Source organism: Manis javanica, chromosome 14 (genome assembly GCF_040802235.1).
Source record: "Manis javanica isolate MJ-LG chromosome 14, MJ_LKY, whole genome shotgun sequence".
Classification (NCBI taxonomy): domain Eukaryota; kingdom Metazoa; phylum Chordata; class Mammalia; order Pholidota; family Manidae; genus Manis; species Manis javanica.
This window is the reverse complement of record NC_133169.1, coordinates 5,208,115-5,231,057: the sequence shown is the minus strand read 5'-3', so window position 1 is coordinate 5,231,057 and position 22,943 is coordinate 5,208,115. Positions and strand designations below refer to the sequence as shown.

General features: G+C 43.8%; 1 protein-coding gene across 1 annotated transcript in view; it reads right to left on the bottom strand.

The window, feature by feature from the left end:
- RGS5 (regulator of G protein signaling 5) overlaps window positions 1-22,943 on the bottom strand; it is a 45,577-nt gene that overhangs the window by 21,596 nt on the left and 1,038 nt on the right. Inside the window, exon 2 of the mRNA XM_017659587.3 lies at window positions 943-1,053. Within this exon, the coding sequence (XP_017515076.1) occupies window positions 943-1,053 (111 nt within the window). The remainder of the gene's footprint in view (window positions 1-942; window positions 1,054-22,943) is intronic.

The window sequence follows — 22,943 nt, the reverse complement described above, 5'->3', positions numbered from 1 at the left end:
GTAAACCAAGGTAAAGCAAACTAAACAAAGGACTCTTAGCTCCCCTCAAAGCCATAGATAAACTCTTGACTCATGTATCCTTTCAGTCATTTGCAGGAATTTAGATCCCCACCAGCTGGGCCACCTCCTGATAACAAGCACGTAGACCGCAGACTAGCTGGAGCCAGAAGACTGGACGCTAAGACTCCTGAAACAGCTCCCCCTCCATAACCTCACCACAGACCAGTCAGAAGAAGGGGGACCAGCTGCCCACACACCCAGCAACCCTTTCCCATCATTTTGCCTTGGCCAAGGCACCCCCACGGGGAGTGAGTTCAGGACCTTGCTCATTGGCCACCATTCTCCCTGCTTGACGCCAGCAGTGAATAAACGCCCACTTTCTCTCACTGCACCCCGAGAGCGTGCTTTTGCTGGGCGTCAGGCAAGCAGACCCAGGTTCGTTTGGTTTGGTAACAGGGACGATATCTTGGAGAAGAAACTATTAGGCTTGATCTTAGCCTCTTCATGTGGGAATGTTTCCACCTTACCTTCCTGCTGAGGAGCAGCCTGGGCTGGTTCGCTAGCAGGTGGGCATCATGACCACAATTAATTGGCAGGAATGGTTACCTGCCCCCAGGGCTGCAAGCAAGCAGGTCATTTTTCCCACACATCAGCGTGGCAACTTAATGACGTGGTGGATGCCTTTTGATAAGGTTTGGTCTCCAACAAGGTCCAAGGCAGAGGCTTACCTTTACTTCTTAAGCATCTTGCCAGGATGTGACGTTATTCTCCAGACAGGAGAGTCGAGAAAGAATTGTTTATCTATAAACCAGCTCTCTGAGGGATCTTAGGATCCTCAGTGAGTAATTGCAGGGGGATGTTCTACAGATGAGAGATGGAGCTATCACTTGAAAAGTAGCCATCCTCTCGGGAAAAGGAATGGAATGTATATTCATGACTCACTTCTGGGTCTTGGCGGGTTTCTCTGGCTTCTCGGTATATGGAATGACAAGGTCAACAGTCGAGTCTGGCTTCTGGAGGAGAATTCCCAACTTGATTTTAATCTCCTTGGCCCTGAAAGAAGAGGTATCAGGGGGACAGGAACACCACGTGAGCATGCAGATCCGAAAACAAGATTCCTGGGGCAGAGAAACAAACCTGAACAAAACCCCATTTCCCTGTTGTGGCAGAAAGAATACTAATGTAGAAATTGGGACACATGGGTTCTAATAATTAACATTCTTGAAGCTCTTATTAGGTCCCTGGCTAATCTGCATTGTCTTTTTCCACATGGCAGACGATGAAGCATTATTCGCATTTGACAAACGAAGAAATCGAATGACAGAGAGTTTTAAATAATTTATAATCCAGCCAGAATGTGGCAGAGAGGTAACTGGGCCCAAGCTATCTGACACTAGAGTTTGTAGGTGGAACGAGTCACGGCATTTTCCACCTGACTTCCATGAGCTCTGGTCCCAGCTCTGCCATTGGTTAGTTGCATGACGTTTGAAAAAAATTATCATTTTTTACTGCAGACCTCAGTTCCCTCTTCTGTAAAATGACAGACTTAACCTAGGTATGCCCTTCAGCCATTTTCCACCTGTTTGAAGAGTTACTTCTCTATAAAGTGTCTCACACGCCGTAAGCCTTACACAGATAAGTACTAATTGCCAGTGGACCGACTACAGCAACGTTACACATTTCTTTTCCAGCTTCAGCATTTTAATGAGCAGATGTGCTCAGAATTCTGGGCACTACCCAGCACAGGATGCCACCATTTTCCAGCCCAGTTTCAAAACTAACCTTTTAAGTTACCCATGATTTTATCACGACTCTGAACTCAGAAAGACCCAGCAAATCTTAAACATGGCTTGATAAGACAGTGTGGCATACTGGGTGATCCACAGAGCAGTCATGCCACTCTCACCTTGACCCTTTACATGTACTTGGAAGATAGAGTTTATCATCATGTGTATCATTATCAATTTACGTGTCTGCTTTCCAAGCTGGATATGAGACCTGCTTGAAGGGGGACATGGAGACTTAACCCCTTTTAGCTCCTGTGTAATCATCACAATGCTAGAATGCAAGGCCACATAGTCAACATTCAAAAACATTTGCCAAATAGGACTACAACATGTGGATTCTCTTCCTCACAAATCTGCTAACATTTAGCTCCTGGGCAATGCTGATCATAAAGTCTTAAAGAGCTGTGACGGGATTCATGTTGCGACTGGATCACGTTTTGCTCCTATAAACACACTTCCCTCATCCATTCACATGGAGACAGTGATGAGAAAACTGAAGTAAACAAAATGCATAGGATGAGCAATTATGTCTCTCAGGGAGAGGAAGTTAAGGAAATCTGTGTAACTTAACCTCTGCAAATGTCGAATCACATCATGTTTTCTTTTAGTGTCGTAAATACGATTTTGAAGTTATGTTTTCGAATTAGTCGTGTCTAGAGTGTCTTTTCATTTCTTTCTTTCTGTTTCCATTCTCTCCCTAAGATTCTCTCTCTGGCTGAAGTCAGCTCTGGCTGTTGGAATATCTCACACTACAGCAGACTTAGCTCAGTGGAGCACAGCATTATGGTTGAAACTGGGAATGTTCCGTTGAGGGAACTTATATGAAATATGAGAGTAATAGTAGGTAAGTGTCACTTTGACTGCAGGCTCTGCAAGTTGCTTAAAGTATCTGGGGTTTCATTTTCTTGCCTAGAAATTGGGACTGATAAAATAGCACATCCGCATAGAATTTTCTGTGATGATGAAATACACTAACACATGTGAATCACTTAGCTCAGCATTGGGCCTATAATACTGTCTCTTTGAAATTAGTTCTAAGTGCATAATTGTTGCTCTGGCCACCTCAATCCATGTTCCTTAGCTTCGAGTACCAAATTAAAAGGTCCAAAAAGTTTCCCACATGTTGCTAAGAATTACTACACCCACCACCTCCTACATTCTACCTCTGGAAGCAAGAATCACCAATTTTATATTTATCTGAAATATGAAGAAAACCTTATTTGGGAGAGGGAGGAATGCATGCAATATTTGTGGCTACCCTCTGCTGGCCCGGTGTAGTACTCTAGCTGCAAAACGCAGGTCTGTTTTTCTATCTCACCCAGCTCTGAAGAGCTTCACGCACACTCCCTCCCCTCCCGTCTCCAGGAGCCAGAGGGGTCCTGCAGCAACTGTTTGCAGTGTTTTTATACTTCCTTTATTCATTACTGATTTCCTCCTCGACCACGTCTCCCATGTCAGCAGTACACAGTAAACAGGCAAACCGCTCCCCGGCTTAGGCCTTACCTTCAAGGTGCTTTAGCCTGCAGGGGCTTCACACTTGTGAACAATCACAAGCAGGTGTTCAAGGAGGGGATGTGCAGAGAGCAGCAGAGCTCTGGGGGAGGACACCACGTCCACAGGCCGAGTCAGGGGCTTCTCAGTGGAGCAGGGCTGGAGCAGCACTTAGCCAGGTGGGTAAGAAAAGGACAGGCTGTCTGGGCAGAAAGAGGGGGCTGAAGCCCATAGCCCCGAGCAAGTTCACTATGGATTCAATGAGACCAAAAAAATGACAGTGGAATGTTCTTGGGTGAAAGGGTTTATAACCAACTTTATTCCCACGGTGACAGGTCGATTGCTAGAATCCCATCCGCCTCAGAGCCAGTCTGCGTGCAGCAGGCCGGTCTCTGCCTCTGGGCCCCTCTGCCCGCAGCCGTCTCAGCCTCTGTCCCCGGCGCTGCCACCGCTCCAGCCTCTGCTCTCCTGCAGCCGTGCAGCCCAGAGCACTGGGCGGAGCTACTTATATAGAGTCAATAACAACGTATTACCCACACGTGCGTAGTGAGCCAGCTGACCAGGGCCAGGTGAGAATCCTGGCCACAGGAACCTTCCCTTGCTCCGCACTGTGCAAAGCTTTTGAAGGGATACAAAAGTAGTTCTGTACTGCTTGAGTGTAAGTGTGATCAGCGAGAACAGAGGAATCCAGCTCCTTCCTCACAACGGGACGCATCTTGACAGAGGAACCCTCGAACAGTACCCAGCCCACAGCAAATTCACTATTGAGAACCAGAAAGAGCTAAAACTATTGAAAGGTGCCGTTGACAACTGTCCCCACTTCAGGAGGTGACATCCTATCTTGCAAACTCAGTATGTTTCAAAATTTTCTTTGGCTAATTCTTTCAGGAAGTATTTTTTCATTAAACCCAGTGTCCATAAGTGGTGGTTCCACACCAGCCTTTGAAAACCAGAATGAATCAGAACCCGACCACAGTTTTATCTTAAATAGGTTTCTCTGTGGGGTGATCTAGAAATCCACTGCCATTTATCACACTGCCTCTAGAAAATCCTATTCCTGCTTCCTCAGAGAAGACAAGCACAGCCGAGCATCCGATCACGCTTTTCCTCACATTTCCCCCCGGGAACGCAAGGGAGAAAGGAAACCTAGTCTTTGGAAAATACTTCTTCCTCTGGTTTCATCACCTGGCTCAGCATAGGTTCGTATATCAGACCTTAGAAAGTTAGAGTTATAAATTGGGAAATGCATCCAGCTTACCTAGGAAATTTGAGAGAACACGGAGAATGGTAATATCACTGAATCCCTTATAAAACAGCAGTTTGAGGCTGAAGAGTTGAGGGAGGCCAAGCTGAAACCACCTGAAACATCTCAGTCTTCTAGAGAATGAACAGTGTTATTACCTTTGTTTTTCTCCTCAAGAGTTCCCGGAACACCACTTCATTCCCCAGTCTTTCGCCTCAGCCACACAGTCGGAACAAACCACATGGAAAATCAAACAAAACAAAAAGCTCAAGCCTACCATTTTATTTTCCCCTTTAAAAATAAACTTGAATGTATCTGACATTCATCTAATGCCAAAAGTGACTCAGTCCAGAGAAGGAAACAGTCTCATGTATTGATGATTTCAAGTCAGCCTCTGGCTGTATTTCACCACACACGAGGCATTTCTTTTCTGGCTACGTTACATCAATGCCTGTTAACAGGCAAGAATTTTCATCTACTTTCCTCTCACCACCAATCCCACCCCCTTGTTATCCTTTTGTTTTACAAAGAAAAACTTGTTTTGCAACAAGTCGATTGGAAATGCCTGGGTGAAATTTTAATTAAAGGCTCAGAGGAAGATGATTCTTTCTCCCGATGACTCGTATGAGTGATTTCAAACGGAAAAAGGTTTGAATCATTTGTAGGGCTGTGCAGTTTTAAATCTGTACCTGGGGTGGGTATGCTGGCCAGGAAACCAAATTTCAAAAGGCCCTGGACTATCTTGATCCTTCCTTACAAGCAATCAGTAAAAACCAGAACTATTGCTATAAAAATACAGTTATATTCAAGTAAACTTCATCCATCATCAACTATATATAAAGTCCCGTGAATGGTACTTCTAGGGTTACAAAGATGTGCCTTGCACAGACACACTTGGGAAATTGAGAGTAGGGCACATATGTGTAAACCATATGCTAGATATTTTCCTAGTCACTCAAAGGGTATATGGGATATACTAACTAAAGAACCTAGACCCCAACAGTGAGGAGCTCAAATGTCTAACTAATGTGATGACAGGAAGACAGAGCCGTGGGAGATGCTCTAAGAGCACTGTATTCTCAACCCATTGTGTTCTCAGAGCCGTCTGGATTTTTCCTTCACAGCCGTATCAATTTGCATTTTTATCTCTGAATAATCTGAGTCCAGTCTATCCCTCCCATTATAATGTCAGGTCCCCAAGCACAGGGTCAGTATCTGTTTTGTTCACCATCCCAGTCTCAGCACTTAACCCAGGGCCGGGCATTTAATAGGCACTCAATATAAAGATTTGTTCTATGAATTGATGAATCAATAAATGGATGAATGCAAATTGAATCACTAGGTTATAGTGAAACTGCATTTTGGGGTGGGGTGGGTGAAATACTGGGGTGTGGTACAGAATGAATCACCGAGGACGAGGGGGTCCCTAGCCTGGTTAACTGGAAGGGGGGCAAAGCCGCTGGACGGCTACAGGGCCTCCAGGGCGGACGCGGAGGGCTCAGACCGAGCGTGCTCACCCGTTCCTCTGCTGACAGCCTGTGATGAGGCCGAGAGGATCATCACGACCACCAACAAACAATCTCATCAGAACCCATTATCCAGCCATAATTTATCAGGACTTCAAACACCAGAAGGATCCCTGAGGCGTGGACCAGCCCTGCGGCCAGAAGGCTTTGGGCGGCCACAAGCAGGTGTCATTCTCAACTCCAGACATGTTTTGGGAACAGTCAAGAAGGACGCTGGAGCAAGTTTGGGAAGTAGAGGACAGGGATTTTTCCAACACACTTCCAAAAGAAATGTCCCACACGTCCCACGTCAAGGACAATCCAATTTAAATCTGCGTGGCACATGCCCCCTGCTGGCCGTGGGGAGGGCTGCACACCCACGAGGCAACTAGAGCGCAGATGTGCCGCAGGCTGCCTGCCGCCTTCCGCAAAACGCCGCCCAGCTCTTTTCCACGTCAGTGCAAAGGACATGCCCTTTCTCGACTCCTAAAAATGTAGTGAATACCAGGATAACACAAATAAAAATTTCTGAAACACTTGTTAGCAGCCGGTCTCCGTGGCTGGACAGGACTGCATAAACCCCCGTCAGCTGCATCTGAAATGCAAACGCAGACCCGAGGTCCGCTGAGTTCTTGTGGCTGGGATGGGAACCACAGGGACAGACCCCAGGCGGACCCCATCCAGGCCGACCCTCCAGTGCAGGGAGAGGGCAGGGCCAGGCCATTCTGGTGGAATAAGAACATGTGCTGTCTACATCTTCCGGAATTAATCTATTTCAATTTGAACGGACTATTCTGCCCTTCCGACTCCATCTTCCAACCTCTCCCTTCAGTAAGTTCTCTTAGTAACTATTTCCATTCTTGCATTCAAAGCTCTTACCTCAACTGTCCCACATTAACCTGCTGTCACCAGGTCCCCTCCCAGACAACCTATAGTAAAAGACTAGGGAGTCCACAAGGGCACTTTAATAAACTGGCTTTATTTCATAGGGTTGCAATAGGGACAGAAAAAACTGTTCTTCTTTAGCACACTTATTCACTCAACAAATTAAAAATACATTTCTGAAATGCTTGTCATGGACCTTACACCATTATAGATTCTGAAGTCCCCAGGAAAGCAAAAGACAAGGTCCTCTCATGGCGTTTGCATGTTAGTTGGATAAGACAAGCAGAAAATAAGGAATCAGAACAACGAAACGAAAAGTTTAGCTGGTTGTTACTGCGACAGAGTTATACGTGGCCTGGTATATGAACAGAGTGAGCTTCAGCCACTCGCCCTGCTCGGGAATTCACATCGCGTGGGTGGCCAGCGAGCCCTTCAGAAGGACCACATTCCAGAAGTGGCTGCTGTCGGTACCTCAGGCGTCCTTACGGAGATCAATGTCAGATATGCCTTGATAATTCGCAGACTGTTCGAAGTGAGTTTTTATGGGTAGGTTTGCCTATTAGATAATGGGCTCCCTCCAGAACAATACCGGTATCCACGTCATTACTGGGCTGCCAACACTTTTGTGGAAACCCCCACCCATGCCATAGAAGGGTGGTAGGAATGTAATTAGCTCTTCCCCCTTGACGGCACCTGTGGCTTCATCCTTAGGTAACCGAGGGTGGGAGACCATGTGAGGTCACTGGACTTGCATTGGAGGCACGTGACCCCTGACTCGAGGTACAAGGACTGCAGCCGTGATCAAGAGGCCACACCTCCAGCAAACAGGCAGAAAACAGGTGCTCTTAGAGACATACTAATACCTTACATAAAATATTAAGTCATTGACATGTTAATTCATGTTTCCCTTCATATACAGTTTTCCTCTTACTTTCAAGAGGGTAACTAGGCCTGTGTGCTTTCTAACCTCTGAGGGAATTGTGCTAAAGGCTAAAAGCAGGTGTTAATTAGAGGTAGGTCTGGCCTTTGTTTTCCAAGACCCTAAGCCCTCTGGGGGGGATACGCTGGCTTCTCCCCAAAGAGGACTGCTTTGGATGAGTCAGGAACAAGCAGAAAAATTAAGAGGGGAAAGAGGAAATCTCTGAGACAATGTCAGGGGACAGTGTCTAGTGCTCTGGAACTGACCAGCCCTCCCCCTCCTCCAGCACACACACCTTCCAGGACTCCGGGGAGGTGGCAGGACCGCAGATGGGGCAGATATATGGCACCCACAGGAGACTTGAACCGTACCCCTAGAGCCCCCACCAGAGGCTTCAGGATGATCGCCAGACCCAGGCAAGGGGCCCTGAAGTGGTTTCAAGGCATTGTGGAGCTTCAAACAAGAAACAACAATGATGCCTCCATTTAAAAATTATTCAAAGCCAGTCACCTGCAAGTGTAAACCCCACGCCACCCCCCCTTCATGCACACCCAAAAAAGACGGCTTAAATTAAAACAGGAATATTCAAGAGAACTCACTAACCATCTGGTGGTGAAACCATGGAAATAGTGAGGGAAATGTGGGCAAGTTTCCACTGCTGAAGGAAAGTCATCAAGAAAGACAAGCAACCAGCTGCTCTGGGTAACTGGGTCGTACGGCCCCCTGCCGCTGCCCAGAGGATCTCATAAGACACTTCCCAGGTCTCGAGTCTGTTATTATGGTGACGAGTAACATGCTGAATGGTGTTAAATCTCTTCCGTCACTTGGCAAAGAAAATGTCTAACTCCCAACTGTGGCAAAAACCCTGTCTCAGGTTGCATAAGTGGGAGAGTTTGTAAACAGCTGGGCCGTTCTCGGAGGGAGAGTTGGGTGTTGAGCTCTTACCCACACAAGCTAATTAATACCCAGGCTCAGCTGTTTCTCCTAAAAGTCAAGCGACAGATGAGCACAGTGGTTAACGACAGGGACGCAGGGGCCCAGATCCATCTCACCACGCCCACAGCTTCTGACAAGTTTCCAAACCTTACCTTGCCTCAGTTTTCTCTTCTGTAAAATGGAGAGAGCAATGGTTCTTATCTCATAAGGTTCTTAGATGATAAAATGAGTCACTATATGTGAAGCCTGTATATCGATGTCCGGCACATTTACCGTGTGCTCCCTGAGTGGCAGGAGTGATCATGATGTATTCTTATTTCTTACTTACAGAGAATCTTGTGCCAACGAGGGAGAATGTCTAGCTTAGTCACAGAAAAAATGACAACTCTCCACACAGGATGTGACAATTGGAAGGAACAGCAAAGAAACAGTGTAATGGGGTAACATTTGCTCTTGACTGAGCACAGTTTTCAACTTAGTTGCTAGATCGCTGGGTGATCTTGAGTTGAGTTCTCTTGTCTTCAGTGTAAAACGGAAGGAAGGAGGGAGAGAACAAGTTTAGAAAACCTTTAATTTTATTCTGTAATATTTCAAGATGGTCAAATTCACCATCTTTAGCAAGTAAATGAGAAGTGGAGGACCTGAGATGTCATATGACTTGTGAATGACACTGTATATCCTTTTTTATTGACCTCCTTCCCAAAAGCCCGTTGTTGTCTGTGACTAGGGTACTTTGCTTATTCTCTTAAGTCTGACTCACATTAAACCATTCGCCTTTGTTCCCAAAAGCTCCTCTGTCACAAATGTTCTTTCTTTGGAGAAAATTATTTGAAAGGCACCCTTTCTCCTCCTGATCTAAACCTGCCCCTTCCTCAGGCCTGAGTTGCTAGGACATCTCATCTTACAGTCGCCCTTCCTACTTGGAAACATTCTGTACTCACTGTGAGACTAGCTTTTCAGATACAACTTCCTACCTGCTTGCCATGCTTTTCTACTATCACAATGCTTCTCAGACCTAATGTTGCACCCCAGCTGCCTGGAGATCTGGCTGAAAAACAGATTGCTGGGCCCTGTCCGAGAGTTTCTCACTCAAGAACTGTGAGGTGGGCCTGGAGACTATACCACAGGTCCAGGGCAGCCCTGACTTACTGTACCAGTTCAAACAGCACACTCTCTGGCTTCTGATGTCCCCTGCTTCTAACCTTATTTTCCAGGCACACCGGCCCCCTCTCCCTCTCCCCACAGCAATTAAAATTCCTCTGACCCTCTAGGCCCAGAACAGGGCTTACTCTTGTCCTGAAATCTCTGTAACTACTCCAGTCCAGGCTACTTTTTCTCTTCTCTAGTATAAAATCGCAAAACAGAGGCATATTTAAGAGACCTGACAAGCTTTTAGCTTGTCCTCCCCTTACTTTAAAAGTAGAAAAACTGCAGTTTATGAAAATTAAAAGATTTTTCCAAGATCTCTAAAAAGTTACAGAGCAAGGGATAGAATGTGTGGCTTCCTCTAAAGTTCTGGATGGTACATTTCACTTAATTACTCAAGTTTCTCAGGAATGTACATCTAGGAGTTCCATATGCCACGTACATGCAGTGCCCGATTGATTGCACGTTCCCTGGGGTAGATGCCATATCTTACTTCCGTGGTGCCCCTGAGCATCTTGAAAATAAATAAGCACTTTATAAAGTTGCTTTGACTCCTAAAAGCACAGGTTGAAACTGCTTGGGCTTATATACCAACTTTTACTGGTAACTTAAATTCTAAACCCTCCATCTTTCTATGCAAAATGGCGATAAATAGGGTTCCTACTTCATACATATATTAAGAGGCCAAATAAATCAATGCATTAAAGTGTTGAGAATAGCACCTGGCATACAGTACATATTCTACAAATGTTACCTATTCTTGTTACTGTTCAATTATATTTGTCCTATTATCACAGCATCGTGCACATGGGTGTTGGTTAATCAATGGTTATGGAATGGATGAATGTACAGAATAGAATGGAATGCGTTTAACAAAGTTCTGCTTGAATGACACGTGGTAAGCTCCTTTCAGAGGCAGCCACGTGGGAATAATGCAGCTAATTCTGAAAGCACAGAGAAGAAACATCACTGGAGAACACTCCTGTGGAAATAGTTGTCAATGAAAGAACTTACTGAAGGAAGAGGTTAGAAGATACCCAGAGCTGGAAGGTCAGAATAGATGCACAAACCTGCTGTGGACACATTTGACACAACTGACATTGTCAATTCCATTGTTTCAGCCGTCTCATAGTTGAACACAACTTGTACAAATCAATCACTAATATGAGCAAAAGCCTGAAGCCCCACCTGGGACCGATTCAGCTGTGTTTGGAAACAGAGCTCTCATTTCTGGAGTTACATCACCGTACATTAATGATCATAGTAACACATGTCCTTGAACATCTTCATCTTCCTATCATTTGGACCACTGAGGACTATTTTGTAGTAACTAACCATGGAGGCACTTTCCATAATGTGTCATATATTAATATACAAACTAGCTAATAAATAAACATATACCTTAAAATGTGATATCACATCGCACTAGTTGACGGGTTTCATTTTCTGCTAAAACACAAGTAATGAGTGGAGTTTCTTTAGTTCAAATTGGAAAAGGTTAATTCAAGAAAGTGGCAGGGGCCAGTGACACCTTCTTATTCCATCAAAATGGCCCAGCCCTGTCTTCTCCCTGCACTTGAGGGTCAGTTTGGAGGCCTCTGCTGCTGTCTAGGGCAGCTCAAAGTTACACTGTATTATCAACCCCCTTGTGCTGCTATTTAGAAATGAAAAGAAGAAAAAAGAGTATTGGTTTTTCCCAAGGACTGACTACCCCCTACCCAAGGATTCCCGTGGAAATTGAACTATTTCCCATGCTTTTATGGCCTGTCTCTGACATACTCATCACTCAGAGTAGCTTGTTGGGGGCAATGAAAGAGCCAGCGGAGGGACACTACAGACAGGACAACACAGTTTATTTCCCTTGACCTTCAATTCCCTGTCTTATTCAAAATATTGTTGGCCAGATGTCTGGACTTTGGGTAATTCCGTTTGGAAGTAAGATAATGAATAGTGGGAAAATGGTCCTCCGTTGAGGAAGAGAGAAATTTATGGTTTATTTTGAGTTCCGAAGATGGAGGGGTCAGAAGGCATTCCCACGAGAGCTTCGTGCACATTGGTGTGACCCGTAGCTTCTGAGCATCTCCGTGTCACTCTGCTTTAAATGATAAAAGAGGACATTATAGGCTGAGAGTCTTTAGTTATACATGGCCCTACTTTATTTCACTTGTTTTGTATATTACAAAAGAAATAGAAGTGGTGATAGAGGCTACTGGAGAAGGAGAAATGGGAAGAGAAGCAAAGATTTGCTGAGACCTTAGTCAACATTAACATTAAGCATTACATCACTTAATAAAACTACTGTTCCGAGAGCTTAATGGGTCATCTCACAACGAATTTATGTACGAAACACACATCATTTGTACAAATAATCAGAACAGTTGGTCAACGTTTGTCTTTGCCAAATTATTAAAAGGGTTTGTTGAGCAAAATAAGGTCATAACTGTGAGGAAAAAGAGCATTTTTTCTTGTCTGAAGGATAGAGTCAGAGTTCAAAATATTCCAGTCTCACCCGCAACATGTGGGAACAATATCTTATTGTTCTCCAGATTGCTATTTTCAAGAACTATCTGTTTATTGATTCATACATTCAGGCTGTAGTCATTCACTTATTAGACTCCACAGAGTAATAACCACTGTCTGTCGGGTACCCGGCTAGATAGCATGGGAGGGTTTTACAAAATGACAGAATTAATAAGAGAATGTTCCAAGCAGCTTCCATTGTATAAAGGAGATATGACTGCATAGCTTCATTGAGATGCAACTAGGATACGATGGAATAAGCCCCCAATTTAAAATTAGTAGCCAGAACTCAAGCATGTGCAGTGTATTTTCTGAACTTGGGCCAGCCATTTAAATTATCTGTGTTTCTTCATTTGTAAAATAGTGAGGTTGGTAATACCTGCCATGCAGCATTAGATAAGAATTAGATGAGATAATACCAACTACCCAACCAAAGTCAAATCTGAGGACAGGAGGGGAAGAAGTGATACAAACTGCAAGACGAGAATCCTCTGCAGGAGTTCAAAGGCTGGAGGGTCAGCTTCTCCCTGAGAGGGAAATAGGGAAGCTTCCCAGAAGGGCTGATATTGGGGGTGTACGATTTGGTGGAGTCCTACGTGATAGGGCAGGAGAGGGTATTGGTCTGGATCCCAAAACAGGTGCTCTCTTCTCGTCTCCCTGCTCCCAGGGGACCCTCGCAGAGTTTACTATGGCCATCCACATCTTCCCAGTACAGTTTCTAAACCTTCTATAGAAGCTTTCAAGGTCCCTGCCTCTGTTTGCAGGGTCGTAATCCTGCAAAGCTCTCTCCAGCATCCTCAGAGCTTTCCCTCATTTTCCTCCCAGGGAGCAACGCAGTCTGCCTTGTGGCACTCGCACACGATGAGCTGAAGAATGGGGACCTCCCAAATTGTGTGGCTGTGGGGACAGCGGTCATTAGGTTAGAGAGCTGGGTCCAGTCTGGGAAGCAGGCAGCTGGTCACCCGGGCGCCATCGGAAGGCAAAGCAGGAGTCGCCAGGCCGAGTCTCCTGCTGTAGGCGGAAGCCGTGAGGGATCTTAGACTGATGCAAATGCCATTTCGTGCATTGCACATGCAAGTCACAGCTGGTAAGTAACCATTACATGTTAAGCAACAAGGGAAAACAGACCTGAGAGCTTGGGAAGGAAGGTCAGAGAGGGTGTCGGGGATATTCCACAGAAGAACAAGGGAAGAACAGTGTTTTGTAAATGGAAAACTGTCTAGATAAACCCTTGAGATACGGCCTGCCCTTGAGAAATTTTCACTTAACATAACAGAAGAACTGTCTGCGAGGCGTAGAAGAGGCACAGGAGAGCGGGAACAGGGGGTGGGGAGGGGAGATGCCCCTTAGACGGGGACGCTTTCCAGCTCCCTGTTCTAGCCTCATTCTGAGACTTGGCAACAAGCATGTCCCAGTGTGAAAAGATGACAGAAAAATCACGCACTCAGAAAAATCACATGCTAAGAGAAAGCACACATTTCCTAGTTCACTAAATGGTTTATTCAACACATAGAATGCATGACCTTATTTAGTACTCATAACAGTCCTATGAGGGGGGCTAAATGCTATCCCCATTTTACAGGTGAGAAAAGTGAGTTGCAGTGAAGTTAATTTGCCTAAAATCACCCAGCAAATAACTGTGGTAAGAGTCCAACCCAATCTCATCTCAGCCCCTGGGCTCTTAAATACTTTGCAGTACATCCTGTCTCATGCTGTTCAGATGTTCTCATTGGCAGTGAGATGCGGTAAAATGAAAAAAAAATCAAACTGTACTTTCAATAAAAATTTTTGAAAGATGGTGTCTGTGGAAGAATAAATATTTTAAAAGTAAGTGCACATATAATCCATAGATTCAAGTTGATCAGATAAAATAAAATGAAGATGATATGTAAATCCACAGACCTTGAATTAGGTCCAACTTTAACTAGCTATATATCTTGGTCACCAAAACAGTTTGGACCTGTTTTCTCATCAAGAAAAGAAGGAATTGGTCTGCGACCCCGATCTTTTTTTCAGTCTATGATTCTAAGCTGTTCATATTAGAGGAGAAAGAACATCACATTCCACCTCGAGGAGCAGATCGGTTCATGTCATTAGATTTTTATTACCTATGAGTGATCAAGATTCTGCTAGGTGCTCACTTCCAGACTGTCTGTTCCTTCGTCAGATGTCTTTGCTATTCTTGTCTTTTTCATGCTGTTATGCCAGGATTCACTAATAAAAATGTGTTCCACACGTGACCCTTGGACATTACATATCCCTTCCCTTAGCTGCAATCCCGCCTTACATCTCAGCATAATCACAAACTCCAGCCCTCTCTTGGCTGGGAAGGGAGATAAGGGTAAGCTATTTTTAGTGGATCTGAAAGATAAAGATCAGAGGGCAATTAAAAATAAATGTTTTTAAGACTTTTTAAACCCTTAGATGAGAATTTCAAGAAAATCCCAACTTACAGTTTTTTCCCCTCAGGATTGCCAGCTAAAGGAGAAAGTGTGAAACTATGGACTATGAAGGTAGGAGACACATACTTGCCTAAGAAGGAAAAAATCCCTTTAATCTACATTCATCTTTGTGAAAGAAAAATTGCTTCCTCCTAGCAGGGTCAGCTTCACTTTCGATTTGTCTGCAGGGATGTCTGACTTCAACAATCTATCTTTCTTCTAAGTCATAAAAAATGTCAGGGCTGTATGTGTGTTCAGATGCATGCACATGTGTGTTCAAGGTGTGTTTATTTTCTTGGTCTCCAGAAGCAAAGTCTCAGATTCCGTGAGCTTGTCATCCAGAAAGCACCGGCACCAGAGCCTTGCTAACAGTGGGAAAGTTTTCAGGGTGACCTGCATTATTGACCTTGTCTCCAAGGGCACAGGTCATCAGTCCCATGCTCTCACTGACCCAGGTATCTCTTCTAAGCTATCACTTAAAAAAAGTTGCCAAAATACAGCCAACTATTTTGTTAATGGAACATTTTGATTCTTTCTAAACTTTTTGAATCCCCACAGACTCATCAAGAAACAGATGTTCTGTACAAGAAATTATCAAAAAGTAGTAGTTTGGCCAAAGCACTTCACACACCTCACTGCCAATCGTCAGCACTTAGAGAGTAGAACACGTCACATTGTTTGGTTTTCCTTCATGCCGCACCTCTTCGTCTGACTCTAATATGATAGTTCTATCAATTTTCTAGAATGTAGTGTTGTACTGATCTGAGTGGGATTCTGTCCAGGTGGGCCAGGCGTCTTTCTGAGGAGTGTCTGGGGAAGCAGTTGGAAAGCAGAAAGGAAAGCACGTCAAACACAGAACAATGGTCTTCGCCTCCTTTGCTACCCAAGAGGCTAATGTGATTATCGGGTACCTACTGTCCAAAGTATTCAAAGACGGCTTGGCTGAAGCCTTTCCACATTGAAACATTTCCTTTTTGAAGGAGAAGAAAACATCAGGCCAAGTTACTTTTTCTCAAGATGGCTTTGCAAAGAAATGAACAGAATGCTTTGCAAAGAAATACGCTGTCTGAACTTTCCAGGAGCCGTATCGTCAGGGGAGTAAGCCCAGAGCCACATGCACACAGGCTGTGTTGATGATGCAGGCATTGTCTAACTATGTTGGCTGCATCGACAGATTTTTGCAGGAAAGACCCAATTGCTAATGCCTGGTCTAGAGGCAAGCTCTGTGTCCTCATTCTAGGTGGAAATTGCAGTTGATGTACATAAATATGTCTGACAGGGATTCACGTGTCAGAAGAGGGCTTCATGTCACCCCCAGAACGGTCAGTGCTTCAGGACCGAACCTGGTAGATGAAAACTTGTTAATTTTGGAAAGGCCTAGAACCCTGGCTCACCCTCCTCATTCCAGCCCCAAAGGATGGATATTCTTTCACTGTTAACGCAAAAGGTGAGTCTATCTCAGGCAGCATTCAGAAGGGCATGAGTGGGCCACCCTTTCCATGGAGATAAGACACAGCTGAATTAATTGCAAGCAAAGCATGAGAATCCTAGGCTGTTAAAATCCATGATCCCTGATCCCATCTAATTCGCCCTCCAATTTTATGAGAAACTGAGATCACCTTTTCTTTTCATCAAATTCCCCCAAAAGAAAAGCAGAGTCACTTTCCACTGTGTATATTTTTCACAAACGGGGAGTTTATTCTGAATTAGTCATGTGTTTTTTTCCAGAACAACACAGTTCATAATGGAGTCCATTGAGATCCAAAGTGACTGGAAGAAAACTGCACATTTTTCATGGGTTTTGAGCTACTTCCAAAAGTCCGTTTCCTTGCCTGCCTGTAGGACTTGGGATGAGATGCAAAATTAGAGTTAAAATGCATCTTTCCTCAAAATACATGGCATCCAAATTAAAACCAATCAAGCAGTGGAGCTGGAGAGAGGAGAGGACCCTGCAGTGATTCATTACTTTTACAAATGCAATAATGAGGCCTGGAGAGGGCAGCTGATGCCTGGCTGGCCCTCTGCCCCTTAGCAGCAGCCAGGGCTAGAGCTCAGGACACCTGTATTCCCCACCCAGTACCTTTTCCATGTGTGTAGAGACTTTTATACTTGTATCTAAAAATTCAGTGTCCTACAAATAAGTTGCAAGAAGAAAAAAAAAGAAAGAAAAGACAGGAAGCCTATTAATTAGGAGAGTTCAGGAGACTCAAACAATCTCAATGTGTGACCCTGGGTTTGTGTGGGATCCCTGCCTGGGTGGAGATTTGCGGATTCCCCGTCAGCCTTGGGGGTAGGGTGACTGCATGCAAACCAGTTCGGGAGGACCTCAGGGAATGGGCCTTAGTTCCCTCAGTGTCAAGAAATAAAAGCCCAGAAGGATCTGTGGCCCAGGCAGCTTCCAGCTCCTGGCATGGCATGCTGCACACAGTAGGAGCTTAGTGAACATGGTTTGAGGTAGAGAAGCCAATGAGAGGCACATGAGGGGCCTTTTGTAGTCAGTAGAGGGACTTGAAAGGTGGATGAAAGGGTACCAGGGACAGGGTACAATCCTCTTGGGTCAGTGTTGCTGGGAATGCGGACCCCTCCCCACCCCCGGCTCTATCAGACCCTCTGAACAGAGATTGCTCATGTTTCCCAACCAGGCAAAACCCTGGTGTCGGTCTGTAGGGGCCCTTAAGTGCTTTTACATAACCGGAGCCCAATTAATTGTAGAAAAAACCACTAGATCAGTGGCTGGTGTTTGTCAATATAATAATAATAAAATTTGATAACTCTTTGACAAGTTCATCTTTCTTATTTGAAAAAGATGAGCTTATAAAAAGGAAGGATGAAAAGAAATAAATGTTATCAAAGGGGTTGGCACATAATTGAGACTTAAATGAGGTTTTCCTGACTACCTTCTCAGAGGAGAAGAGGGATGGAAGGAAATTAATTTCTTAATAAGAGCCCACCTGCTAAAAATGAGTCACCTTCTGTTCGTTATCTCATTTATTTCTCATAGCATCTCTGCCCAAGGCAAATGTCCTCATTTACAAACGAGGAAATGATGCTCAGAATGGTTTAGTGACTCTCCCAAGTTCAACCAGGAGGGGATGGGCCCTTCCTTACTCGGGGTTTTCTTTAGCGTTTCTAAAATGTGTAGTCTTGGGGTTACTTTCTCAAACACTCAAAAACCATCAGGCTTTCCCTGTATCCTCTGGGTGAAGCAGCCTTTCAGATACACTGCAGGTCCGATGTTATCCGAGGACAGATTGGAACTTTAAAGGAAGACAGAGATAGGAACCTGTCATCTTCCAGCCTCCAGCCACATTCTGGTTTCTGTTACTGATTAATCCTGACTGTACTAATTAAAATTTAGTGCCTTTGCGTTCTGGCCAGCAGGAAGCATAAAAGCCACTGACCCTGGCCTCAGAAACAGAAACTCCTTCCCTACATACCATCTATCCCGCATGTAGTCTTTGCTAAGGCAGGAAGAAAAGATTGGATAACTTTCAGGGATCCTTCCAAACTTAAGATTCCGGGGCCTACAAGTGTTTAGAATTGATATCTGGCATTTCAACATAACCCAGGCTTAATGACAGAAGGAATCGAAAGAGGCAGCTGGTTAGAATTCAGGATGTACTGACCATGTTGTCACAGTATTTGCAAGAGACACAGCCCAAGAGATCCAGCTCCATGGGGTTCACCACCCAAGAAGACGCACCCCATTAGCAGGGTCTTCCCGATGAGGACCTCGAGGCTCTCCTCCCTGCCTTCCTCCCCTGATCCCGCCCCCAGCGCCCCCAACAGGAATCCCCTCTTATTTGGCAACATACAGTTGGACCCTTGCACAACGCGGGTTTGAACGGCACAGGTCGACTTATTCATTTTTTTCCAATAAATATATTAGAAAAAAATTAGGAGATTTGCAACGTTTTGAACAAACATTCCTATTCTCTAGGTTACTTTATTGTAAGAAGAACATGGTATATAATACATACTACATACAAAATGTGTGCTGACTGTTTATGATGTTATAGGTAAGGCTCTTGGTTAACAGTAGGCTATGGGTATTAAGTCTTGGGGGAGTTTAAAGTCATCTTTGGATTTTTTACTCCACAGGGGTTTGGCGCCCCCAACCCCTGCATTGTTCAAGGGCCAACCGTACACTGGCCCGTTGGGTCCTAGAGTAGCTCTGCTAGGGCTCTTCCCCAAGCCTTTGGAAGCAACGAAAGCACCAGATGACCTGGACACAGGCCTGTCTCCTCTTGCTGTAAGTACATCCTTTCAACAAAATATTTAATAAGTGCCTACTATGTGCCATTTACAGATTGTCTTTTCAGTAATTATTTGGAAGGGGGTAAACATCTTTCCCCTGAGGAAATCTCCTAAGTCGTCACAGATGGGAGTGGGTGGGAACTTGGGAAGTTCCAAGAAACAGGCCGAGTGCGCTGTGCAGGAGGGTAACTGTGATGAGAAACTGCGAGTTCCCTCCTTGCTCACCTCGGAGAGATGATGCTGATTCCTTGAAGACGCTGTAGCTGTGCTGGGCCTCACCCCCATGTGCACACGCAGGCCTGCTCCATCGGCCTTCAATGCCTTCCCTCCCTCCTCTCTTCCTGTCTAGACCTGGCTACACCCTGCCCTTCCAGGCTTAGTTCATAAGCTTAGTTAAGCATCATCTCCTGCGACATCTTGCAAAGTTTTCCCTGACTACAGAAGCTCTCCGCGTCCCCACCCATGCCTGCAACCTTTGTGTTTCTTTGCACTCTGTGCATTTATTCCTTCACAGTAGATCTCAACACTGTGGGCTAATTTCTTGTCATTTCTATCCCTAACTGGGCTGAAATTTCCTTGAGGGCAACACCTGGGTCTTTCATTCTTACACTTAAGGTTTGAAAATCAATCCAGAGAAATAATCAGTATTGCTTCATTAATAAGAATCAAAACAAAGTTTCTCTTAGTGACTCTCCCACTTGAATTTTATTAATTAGTTCCTTCACTTTCTAATATTACAGAGTTTCACTGAAACATCTGTGATTATATCACAAGATGCTCTTATCAGCTATCAGCTTTAGCAAACCTCAAATTCACCCTTATTCCAGGATGTTCCTAAACCAACTACAGGCTCTGCCACTGTCTCCATAAGCTCCTCTGAGGAGCCTGTATTCATTCTGAGTCACCACTGGTTCCAGTTAATTGCCACAGTCTAATTCTTTCCATGCTTATCTTTTCCCTCCAGTTGGCCCAAGGATGTGTTCATGCCTCTGAAAAAAACAAGATTTACTTAACCTTGGCCCGTTCTGTATGGTGCTTCCACGTGGGTTAACAATCTTAAAAGATGAGTTGATTAGTGGCTGTGCTTATGAGGTGATTTTTTTCCCCCTAAATAGCCCATATTTAGACCCCCATAAATCAGAGAAGATGTGGGAAAATGGAATGTTTAGTAAAATAATAATAAATACAAAAACTGAAATATCCCCTTTCCCATTGGCTTTCTATAGCTCTTGAAATTCCCAGCACTTCCACACACTCAAGATGGCCAGGAGCCCATGAGTGAGCTGTGGATTAGACACAGTTCACCACCAGCAGCCTTTATCATCCTAACAGAAACCAGATCTACACCAGACCCCTTCAGAGGTAAAGAGTTTGTGACACTTCATTAATATTGCAGGGAAAAATGCTTTGTCAGAAGCTAACTCCTTGTTATCCTTTATCCCCCTTTTTAGTCTAGTAGAGACGGTGAACTTGGTAACAGGACTAGTCAATATCAATGGACAAAAATAATTATCACACCGGTTGTTTTATATTACGGTAACAACTTTTTGAGAGTGATAATGCTAATACTTCTTATTTCAGAATTGTTCCATCTTTTCCCAAAGAACAATGTTTACTTTAAAAATTTAATGCATTCAGAGAAACTCAGGAGGCTCTGAAAATAAAATGAATTTTCAAAAGAAGCCTAAAATTCAAAGTTGAAAATTTCTGGTAAAAACAAGACCTTCAATTGACTCAACTCATCCCTTTTCCATTGACTGTAAGATTTCCACCCATGCACATAGGTAAAAATAGTGGGGTGGTGGCCATTTATTTCTCAGATGCTTGGATTACTGTTCTCTTTAAATACATAAAAGTACTGAGATCAATGCTTAGTTTTAATAGGCAATATTCTTTAAAAATCTAAAGAAAGAAATGTTACTACAAGTACATTAACGTTGACTGGCTTGCTTCCCTAAACATTGAGAAAGGGATATTTTCTAGGATTAAATCTCCCTGTACAAGAAGCACAAGATTTTGTTTTCTTGTAAATCAGTATTAGAATCACTTAGTAGGTTGTTTCTTCCATAGCCATGATTTCAGCACAAGATTTCTTGATGATTTTTCATTAATCCACCCTTTCTGCTCCCAACTTTAAGATAGAAATTAACTAGGGCAAATTTCCTTCAGCTCTCTCTCTTGATAGTCACTGAATTAAACTATGCTTTAAATATATTTAACTCAGTTACACTGGAAGGGATGTTAGAGAACAACTAACCCAACTTTCATTTATAAGAAGAGTCCTAGGAAAGTGGAATAACCTGCTCATGGAGGCAAATTTAGACAATGGCAACAGTGAGTCCGCTCACTGCCCCTTAACCAGGGCTGCTTCCATTATGATAAATCACACACTAATCAGATTTTTGTAAACTGAATTCTATTTCCAGTGCAACAGGAAAGTTCAGTTTAATCCTTCAGCAGAGCTTTCCATTATGAACAGCTTTCCTTCATGGTGCTTTTTATTTTATATGGATTTTTAAATATCTTTAATCAGTGAGGCATACCCATGTTTCTCTTATAGGTTGGAGAGGAGAAATGAAGAGGTGAAGAATTTGTGGGAAGAGGGAGTAAGAGACAAAGAGTACAGCCAGGGAAGGCGGACTGGGAAGCATTTATTTGAGTATCATTTTTCCCTTGGAATAAACAGTCTTAGATGCTTTCCATGAGTGGGTGTTAGCAGCTTCACAGCCTCACATTCCATTTCCCCAAGGCAGCATTGTAATAGGAAATATGATTCTATCTGAAATGGTAACAGATTACGGAAAAAAAATAAAATAGGACACGATAATTGCAGGATGCTAACCACATGCCAGTAAATTAAAAAGTTCAGGCGATCTATACAAAAAAAGCTTGTTCCTCGGCCACTCTATAATACCCTCCATGAACATTAGTTATACCCCGGAGCATAACAATTTACTGTGCAGTGTTAATGTTTGATAATGAGTCAGATATAAAACAGGAATAGGGATCAATGAAAGAAATGTTTCATCCATGTATTTCAATATACATTATGGATATTTACGGCAACATACAGGGAGAAGTTAGCAACAATGCCAAATTTTCAACACTCATCGATTATTCACTAAATGCCAGGCAGTGTGTCACAGGATCCTAAAATGCCTGACAGACTGATGCCACCATCATTCTTGAGTCAACTGCTCTCCAATTAATAAAATAAGATTTACCTGTCACATGAAAATACTTAACAATTCGGAACAGCAAGTGTGCTAAAGACACCTGTTAAGGTTGTAAAAGGCAAACTGCAATTCTCAAGAGTTACAAACATGGAAGAAGAAATAATTTTGCATCATCTCACATTCAAGGGAATTAGGATGTCTTCTATCTCCCTGCATTCTCTCTGCTTTTGAGGCTTTCCATGAAAAGAGGGACAGGCTGACCATAAAACACAGCATCCAAAACTAAAACTTGGCCTCCTCCACACGTGGCTCAATGGCCAATATCATCTCTCCAGTTACAACCTAACTACTATTACCGAACCACTAGTAGTTTCTTTTGTGTGTCTCTTAAAAATAACCCGTGCTATTGACAAGGATAAGAGTAGGTTTTATTTTCGGTCATTGGCAGTATTAACGGACACACATTCCTTTGCTGCAATGTTATCTCTTTATAATAGTCATTTTGAGGTCATTCTGAGGTAAAAGTCATCAAAAAGAAGAACTGAGCTTGTAAGTGGCAGAAGTCACAGATGACCTCTTAGGGAAACGGTGCCCACACCTGCACCTTTAGGGATGGAGTTAGGTTGTACAAAGCTCA